The 10000-nt window shown below is 31.5% G+C and overlaps 4 protein-coding genes across 4 annotated transcripts in view; all 4 read left to right on the forward strand.

Moving 5' to 3' along the window:
* The window catches only part of LOC138863844 (cuticle protein AMP1A-like), a 754-nt gene extending 590 nt beyond the window's left edge, over positions 1–164 (forward strand). Inside the window, exon 3 of the mRNA XM_070129354.1 lies at positions 1–164. This exon is cut by the window's left edge and continues 71 nt beyond it. Coding sequence (XP_069985455.1) covers positions 1–155 — 155 coding nt within the window. The 3' untranslated portion in view covers positions 156–164.
* Positions 165–2610: 2446 nt separating this feature from the next.
* LOC138863686 (endocuticle structural glycoprotein ABD-4-like) lies at positions 2611–3389 on the forward strand. The gene is made up of 3 exons (XM_070128498.1): positions 2611–2622; positions 2747–2976; positions 3114–3389. Exons 1-3 carry the CDS (start codon positions 2611–2613, stop codon positions 3337–3339), a joined length of 468 nt encoding a protein of 155 aa, XP_069984599.1. The 3' UTR covers positions 3340–3389.
* Positions 3390–5934: 2545 nt separating this feature from the next.
* Positions 5935–7020, forward strand: LOC138863845 (cuticle protein CP14.6-like). Its single transcript, XM_070129355.1, has 3 exons — positions 5935–6260; positions 6377–6606; positions 6742–7020. Exons 1-3 carry the CDS (start codon positions 6249–6251, stop codon positions 6965–6967), a joined length of 468 nt encoding a protein of 155 aa, XP_069985456.1. The 5' UTR covers positions 5935–6248; the 3' UTR covers positions 6968–7020.
* Positions 7021–9593: 2573 nt separating this feature from the next.
* Positions 9594–10000, forward strand: part of LOC138863846 (cuticle protein CP14.6-like) — a 1086-nt gene continuing 679 nt past the window's right edge. The window contains exon 1 of the mRNA XM_070129356.1: positions 9594–9919. Coding sequence (XP_069985457.1) covers positions 9908–9919 — 12 coding nt within the window. The 5' untranslated portion in view covers positions 9594–9907. The remainder of the gene's footprint in view (positions 9920–10000) is intronic.

Below are 10000 nucleotides of genomic sequence, written 5' to 3' on the forward strand. Positions count from 1 at the left end.
GCGACCACCTGCCCGTGGCTCCCGAGTTCCCCCACCCGATCCCTCAGTTCGTCCTCGACCAGATCGCCTTCGCCGCCGAGGAGGACGCCGCTCGCGCTCGTCAGGAGTCGGAGGAAGTGTCTTCTCCTTCAGGATTTTATCGCTACCCTCAATAAAGGACTACATTGACTCTAATATAAGTAATTTATTGAATAATTATATGTAATCAAAGAGATTATAGCATTTTATTTTACGAAAAATATATCCTATACTTGTATACTTGTATACATGTGGATATATGCGCCTAAGTGTGTTGTATATATGTGGATATATACACAAACATACACACATAATTATATATATATATATATGTGTGTGTGTGTGTGTGTGTGTGTGTGTGTGTGTGTGTGTGTGTACATATATACAGATCTGTGCGTGTGTATACATATGCATGCATATATATATATATATATATATATATATATATATATATATATATATATATATATATATCCATAGTATACACAAATATGCATAAAAGTAGAATTAAGCTGTTGCATTAGCTTTTAGATTATAAATACTGAGCTATATTTTGCTATATAATGTCAAAGGAGAATGTAAGCGTTTCAGTGCTTAATACAGGCAATGCAATGCATCACCAATTAAATCTGCAACATGTCGCCGCAATCTTTCAAGAATTTATTAAGCATTTATCAGGTGCTTCTTCAGGGAAACAAAACCTTGCAATACATTCATGCAGACTCCATAGCAAAAATAGCTATCAGAATTGCATACCAATTTCTTTCAATTATTTTTTTTCAGAAATACATGCGGGTTCCCTATCTTCTAACTGGGAGAAACACATACACGAAGTGAGAGAGTGAGAGAGAGAGAGAGAGAGAGAGAGAGAGAGAGAGAGAGAGAGAAATGGCAGACAGAGATAAACAGACGTAGACTCTACATAATGCAATCTTAAATTCAGTCGATGTCACAGTAAAAACTACATTTAAGTATTGTAAGTTACGAGGCCCTTTAGAGAGGAAAAACTGTGACGGAATGATTTCACATTTTAATAATAATAATAATAATAGACTTGTCTGAAATATGAACAGAATGCTTCAACTTTTATAATGTGGCCTTACCTTTTCATGAAATGATAGCAAATAAACTAAGGTTCTTAACAGTAACAGTAAAAGTGATGGTAACAATAATGATAATGATGATGGGGAAAGAGGGAATAATAAACAAAGATAAATCTAAATATGAGGGGTAACATTTATATAATATCATAAAATTCTTATTATAGTACTAATAATAGTGAAAATAGAGGAATACTTTTCGTATTATAGGATAACCAACATAACAATAAAGTTAACGGAAATGATAATACGGACAGCATTATAAATGCAAACGCATTTTCGAGAAAAAAAAAATTATGCGGTGTATCTGTGTGCGTGTGTGAACGTATTTGTGTGTGTTTATGCGTGTGGATTTTTCTTTTTTTGTATGCAAATATGTATGTGTATATACATATATATGTCCATGTAAATACATACATATGTATCATGTATATATATATATATATATATATATATATATATATATATATGTGTGTGTGTGTGTGTGTGTGTGTGTGTGTGTGTGTGTGTGTGTGTGTGTGTGTGTGTGCACGTATTTATGTGTGTGTATATGTATATATATATATGTATATATATATATATATATATATATATATATATATATATATATATATATATACATATACATATATATATATATTTATATATATATATATGTGTGTGTGTGTGTGTGTGTGTGTGTGTGTGTGTGTGTGTGTGTGTGTGTGTGTGTGTGTGTGTGTGTGTGTGTGTGTGTGTCTGTTGGGTTATATATATGTGTATATGTGTATACTCACACACACACACACACACACACACACACACACACACACACACACATATATATATATATATATATATATATATATATATATATATATATATATATATACATATATGCATTTGTGTCTATGTGTGTTTGTGTGTGCGTATATATCTATACATATATATATTTATGTATACATACTTATATATATGCATACATATGCATATAAATGTGTGTGTGTGTGTGTGTGTGTGTGTGCGTGTGTGTGTGTGTGTGTGTGTGTATGTGTGTGTGTGTGTGTGTATGTGTGTGTGTGTGTGTGTGTGTGTGTGTGTGTGTGTGTGTGTGTAAGTGTGTGCGTGTGTGTGTACACGCATCCACACCATTTTTTTCCTCAAGAAATATGGAATATAAAGGATATATTTGTTTCATGCAAGTGGCATGCTCAATTTTACATAAATCGTTTGTTGCAATTATGTATGCTTTCTTTCATCCATCAATGCACTTGCTTATAAAGAAAATGAAAAACTAAACAAAATTCTTTTTTTATGCACTGACTTCCCTTCTAGTTTTAATTACATTTCCCATTACATGCTGTGGAAGTACTTTCTAAAGCAGTTGTAAAATCCTCCCTCCCTTCCCGGTCAATAAACAAGACCTTGGCCATGGGCTTTTCTAAGGACAGAAAGACTATTTAAACCCGCAGTTTTAAGATCTAGTCAACAGTTCCTCTCATTCACCGGAAACATGAACTTTGTTGTAAGTCCTGAGCAAAAGGGCTCATTCTCTAAACAAGTCGGACGTAAATTTCCTGATTCGTAGATACTGACCTCATCCAGCAATGCATAAAAGGGTAATATTTTTTTTTTTTTTTCACCTGCAGCTTCTCTTCGCTTGCGTAGCAGCCGTGGCCGTCGCCGCCCCTCAGTACAGTTACGTCACTCCCGACTCCAGCGAGGAAGTCGAATTCGTGCCGATCCTGAGGGACGACCGCGTCCACGAGGAAGATGGGACTTACAGGTTTGACTTCGAGGCTGGAAATGGCATCCGTTTCTCCCAGTCTGGATCCCCCGACGGAGATGAGGACTCTGTGATCAAAGCTGGAGAATATTCGTAAGTAGTTCCTATGTTCTGTATACTTAATGTCAGATCATATTTCACCTGAATATTACTCATACCTGACCCCATAATTATATCAACCTCTCACCATGCCAATCTAATGACAGTAATCAATTTTCCATGACATACAGGTACACTGCCCCTGACGGCACCCCTATCCACGTCCGCTTTGTAGCTGACGAGAACGGCTTCCAGCCCCAGGGCGCCCACCTGCCCGTGGCTCCCGAGTTCCCCCACCCGATCCCTCAGTTCGTCCTCGACCAGATCGCCTTCGCCGCCGAGGAGGACGCCGCCCGCGCTCGCCAGGAGTCGGAGGAAGTGTCTTCTCCTTCAGGATTTTATCGCTACCCTCAATAACGGACTGCATTGACTCTAATATAAGTAATTTATTGAATAATTATATGCACTCAAAGATATTATAGCATTTTATTTTACAAAAAAATCTATCCTACACTTATGTGTGTGTAAACAGTTTATATAAATGTACATGTATACATGTAGATATATGCGCCTAAGTGTGCTGCATATATGTGGATATATACACAAACATACACACATGAATATATATATATATATATATATATATATATATATATATATATATATATATATATATATGTATATATGTATGTATGTATGTATGTATGTATGTATGTATATGTATATATACATATACATATCTCTGTGTGTGTATACATATACATGCATACATATATGTATATATATATATATATATATATATATATATATATATATATATATATCCATAGTATACACAAATATACATAAAAAGTAAAATTAAGCTGCTGCATTAGCTTTTAAATTATAAATACTGATCTATATTTTGCTATATAATGCCAAAGGAGAATGCAAACGTTTCAGTGCTTAATACAGGCAATACAATGCATCAGTTATATCTGTAACAATATGTCACCGCAATCTTTCAAGAATTTATTAAGCATTTATCATGTGCTGCTTCAGGAAAACAGCCCTTATTGACGTACATAATCTTAATAAAAAACCTTGCAATACATTTATGCAGACTCCTTAGCAAAAATACCTATCAGAATTGCATACCAATTTCTTTCAATTACTTTTTCAGAAATACAAGCGGGTTCCCTATCTTCTAACTGGGAGAAACACATACACACAGTGAGTGTGAGAGAGAGAGAGAGAGAGAGAGAGAGAGAGAGAGAGAGAGAGAGAGAGAGAGAGAGAGAGAAATGGCAGACAAAGATAAACAGACGTAGACTCTACATAATGCAATCTTAAATTCAGTCGATGTCACAATAAAAACTACATTTTAGTATTGTAAGTTACGAGGCCCTTTAGAGAGGAAAAACTGTGACTGAATGCTTTCACAGTTTAATAATAATAATTAAAATAATAATAATAATAATAATAATAGACGTCTGAAATATGAACAGAATGTTTCAACAGTTATAAAGTGGCCTTATCTTTTCATGAAATAACAACAAATAAACTAAGGGTCTTAACAGTAAAAGTAAAAGTGATGGTAACAATAATGATAATGATGATGGGGAAAGAGGGAGTAATAAACAACGATAAATTTCTTTAAATATGAGAAGTAACATTTAAATAATATCATAAAATCCTTATTATAGTACTAATAATAGTGACAATAGAGGAATACTTTTCCTATTATAGGATAACAAAACTAACAATAAAGTTGTTATAATACGGAAATTATAATATGGACATTATTAAAAACGCAAACACATTTTCGAGAGAAAAAATTGTGTATCTGTGTGCGTTAGTGTGAACGTGTTTGTGTGTGTGTGGATTTTTCTATTTTTGGATGCAAATATGTATATGTATATACATACATATGTATCATGTATATTTCTATGTGTGTGTGTGTGTGTGTGTGTGTGTGTGTGTACGTATATATATATATATATATATATATATATATATATATATATATATATATATATATATATATATATATATATATATATATATATATGTATGTATGTATGCATGTATGTGTATGTATGTGTGTGTGTACGTATTTATGTATATATCATATGTATGTGTGTGTATGTGAGTGTGTATGCGTGTGTTGGGGGGTTATATATGAGTATATGCGTATACACACATACACATATGTACATACATATATATATATATATATATATATATATATATATATATATATATATATATTTATATATATATATATATATATATATATATATATATATATATATATATATATATGCATTTGTGTTTATGTGTGTGCGCATATATAAATATATATATATATATATATATATATATATATATATATATATATATATATATATATATATGCATTGTGTGTATGTGTGTGCGCATATATATATATATATATATATATATATATATATATATATATATATATATATATATATATATATATATATATATTTATGTATACATACATATATGTATGCATACATATGCATATAAATGTATGTGTATGTGTTTGTGAGTGTGTGTGTGTGTGTGTGTGTACACGTATACACACGCACACATATACAAACACACATGCATATATATATTTATATACATATATATATGTATGTATGATGTATGTATATATGTGTGTGTATACATATATATATATATATATATATAGAGATATGTATGAATATATTTGTATATATATACATATATATATTTAGGTATGTTTATGTACACATATATATATTTAGGTATGTTTATGTATACATATATATTTATACATGCATATATATACATATACATATATATACATACATACATGTGTGTGTGTGTATATATATATATATATATATATATATAGAGAGAGAGAGAGAGAGAGAGAGAGAGAGAGAGAGATGGATGTTTGTGTGGGTGTGCGTGTGGTATATATAAGCACCATTCTTTTCCTCAAGAAATATGGAATATAAAGTATATATTTGTTTCATGGAACTGGCATGGCTCAACTTTACACAAATTGTTTGTTGAAATTATGTATGCTTTCTATCATCAGTGCACTTGCTTATAAAGAAACTGAAAAAACGGAAATACAAAATTCTTTTTATGCACTAACTACCCTTCTAGTTTTAATTGTGTTTTCCATTACATGCTCCGGAAGTACTTTCTAAAGCAGTTGTAAAATCCTCCCTCCCTTCCCGGCCAATAAACAAGACCTTGGCCATGGGCTTTTCTAAGGACATAAATACTATTTAAAGCCGGTTTTAAGATCTAGTCAACAGTTTCTCTCATTCACCGGAAACATGAACTTTGTTGTAAGTCGTGAGCAAAAGGGCTCATTCTCTGAAAAAGTCGGACGTAAATTTCCTGATACGTAGATACTGACCTCATCTAGCAATGCATAATATATTTTTCTTTTCTTTACTTGCAGATTATCTTCGCTTGCGTGGCAGCCGTGGCCGTCGCCGCCCCTCAGTACACTTACGTCACTCCCGACTCCAGCGAGGAAGTTGAATTCGTTCCGATCCTGAGGGACGATCGCGTCCACGAGGAAGATGGGACTTACAGGTTTGACTTCGAGGCTGGAAATGGCATCCGTTTCTCCCAGTCTGGATCCCCCGACGGAGATGAGGACGCTGTGATCAAGGCTGGAGAATATTCGTAAGTAGTTCCTGTGTTCTGTATACTTAATGTCAGGTCACATTTCACCTAAATATTGCTCATACTTGACCCCATAATTCTATCAATCTCTCATCATGCCAGTCAAATGACAGTAATCAATTTTCCATGACACAGGTACACTGCCCCTGACGGCACCCCTATCCACGTCCGCTTCGTGGCTGACGAGAACGGCTTCCAGCCCCAGGGCGCCCACCTGCCCGTGGCTCCCGAGTTCCCCCACCCGATCCCTCAGTTCGTCCTCGACCAGATCGCCTTCGCCGCCGAGGAGGACGCCGCCCGCGCTCGCAAGGAGTCGGAGGAAGTGTCTTCTCCTTCAGGATTTTATCGCTACCCTCAATAACGGACTGCATTGACTCTAATATAAGTAATTTATTGAATAATTATACGCACTCAAAGAGATTATAGCATTTTATTTTACAAAAAATCTATCCTATACTTATGTGTGTGTAAACAATTTATATAAATGTACATGTATACATGTAGATATATGCGCCTAAGTGTGCTGCATATATGTGGATATATACATAAACATACACACATAATTATATATATATATATATATATATATATATATATATATATATATATATGTATGTATGTATGTATGTATATGTATATATATACATATATACATATCTGTGTGTGTATACATATACATGCATACATATATATATATATATATATATATATATATATATATATATATATATATATATATATATATCCATAGTATCCACAAATATGCATAAAAGTAAAATTAAGCTGCTGCATTAGCTTTTAAATTATAAATACTGAGCTATATTTTTCTATATAATGTCAAATGAGAATACAAACGTTTCAGTGCTTAATACAGGCAATACAATGCATCACCAATTAAATCTGCAACATGTCGCCGCAATCTTTCAAGAATTTATTATGCATTTATCAGGTGCCGATTCAGGAAAACAGCCCTTATTGACGTACATAATCTTTAAAAAAAAAACTATGCAATACATTTATGCAGACTCCTTAGCAAAAACACCTATCAGTATTGCATACCAATTTCTTTCAATGACTTTTTCAGAAATACATGCGGATTCCCTATCTTCTAACTGGGATAAACACATACACAAAGTGAGATAGTGAGAGAGAGAGAGAGAGAGAGAGAGAGAGAGAGAGAGAGAGAGAGAGAGAGAGAGAGAGAGAGAGAGAGAGAGAGAGAAATGGCCGACAGAGATAAACAGACGTAGTCTCTAATTCAATCTTAAATTTAGTCGATGTCACAGTAAAAACTACATTTAAGTATTGTAAGTTACGAGGCCCTTTAGAGAGGAAAACCTGTGACTGAATGATTTCACAGTTTAATAATAATAATAATAATAATAATAATAATGATAATAATAATAATAATGATAATAATAATAATAATAATAGACTTGTCTGAAATATGAACAGAATGCTTCAACTTTATAATGTGGCCTTCTCTTCAAGAAATGACAACAAATAAACTAAGGTTCTTAACAGTAAAAGTAAAAGTGATGGTAACAATAATGATAATGATGATGGGGAAAGAGAGAATAATAAACAACGATACATTTCTTTAAATATGAGAACATTTAAATAATATCATAAAATCCTTATTATAGTACTAATAATAGTGACAATAGAGGAATACTTTTCCTATTATAGGATAACAAAACTAACAATAAAGTTGTTATAATACGGAAATTATAATATGGACATCATTAAAAACGCAAACACATTTTCGAGAGAAAAAATTGTGTATCTGTGTGCGTTAGTGTGAACGTGTTTGTGTGTGTGTGGATTTTTCTATTTTTGGATGCAAATATGTATATGTATATACATACATATGTATCATGTATATTTCTATGTGTGTGTGTGTGTGTGTGTGTGTGTGTGTGTACGTATATATATATATATATATATATATATATATATATATATATATATATATATATATATATATATATATATATATATGTATGTATGCATGTATGTGTATGTATGTGTGTGTGTACGTATTTATGTATATATCATATGTATGTGTGTGTATGTGAGTGTGTATGCGTGTGTTGGGGGGTTATATATGAGTATATGCGTATACACACATACACATATGTACATACATATATATATATATATATATATATATATATATATATATATATATATATATATATATATATATATATATATATATATATATTTATATATATATATATATATATATATATATATATGCATTTGTGTTTATGTGTGTGCGCATATATAAATATATATATATATATATATATATATATATATATATATATATATATATATATATATATATATATATATATATATATATATGCATTGTGTGTATGTGTGTGCGCATATATATATATATATATATATATATATATATATATATATATATATATATATATATATATATATATATATATATATATACATATATGTATGCATACATATGCATATAAATGTATGTGTATGTGTTTGTGAGTGTGTGTGTGTGTGTGTGTGTACACGTATACACACGCACACATATACAAACACACATGCATATATATATTTATATACATATATATATGTATGTATGATGTATGTATATATGTGTGTGTATACATATATATATATATATATATAGAGATATGTATGAATATATTTGTATATATATACATATATATATTTAGGTATGTTTATGTACACATATATATATTTAGGTATGTTTATGTATACATATATATTTATACATGCATATATATACATATACATATATATACATACATACATGTGTGTGTGTGTATATATATATATATATATATATATAGAGAGAGAGAGAGAGAGAGAGAGAGAGAGAGAGAGAGAGAGAGAGATGGATGTTTGTGTGGGTGTGCGTGTGGTATATATAAGCACCATTCTTTTCCTCAAGAAATATGGAATATAAAGTATATATTTGTTTCATGGAACTGGCATGGCTCAACTTTACACAAATTGTTTGTTGAAATTATGTATGCTTTCTATCATCAGTGCACTTGCTTATAAAGAAACTGAAAAAACGGAAATACAAAATTCTTTTTATGCACTAACTACCCTTCTAGTTTTAATTGTGTTTTCCATTACATGCTCCGGAAGTACTTTCTAAAGCAGTTGTAAAATCCTCCCTCCCTTCCCGGCCAATAAACAAGACCTTGGCCATGGGCTTTTCTAAGGACATAAATACTATTTAAAGCCGGTTTTAAGATCTAGTCAACAGTTTCTCTCATTCACCGGAAACATGAACTTTGTTGTAAGTCGTGAGCAAAAGGGCTCATTCTCTGAAAAAGTCGGACGTAAATTTCCTGATACGTAGATACTGACCTCATCTAGC

The sequence above is a fragment of the Penaeus vannamei genome, chromosome 13 (genome assembly GCF_042767895.1).
Source record: "Penaeus vannamei isolate JL-2024 chromosome 13, ASM4276789v1, whole genome shotgun sequence".
NCBI lineage: Eukaryota > Metazoa > Arthropoda > Malacostraca > Decapoda > Penaeidae > Penaeus > Penaeus vannamei.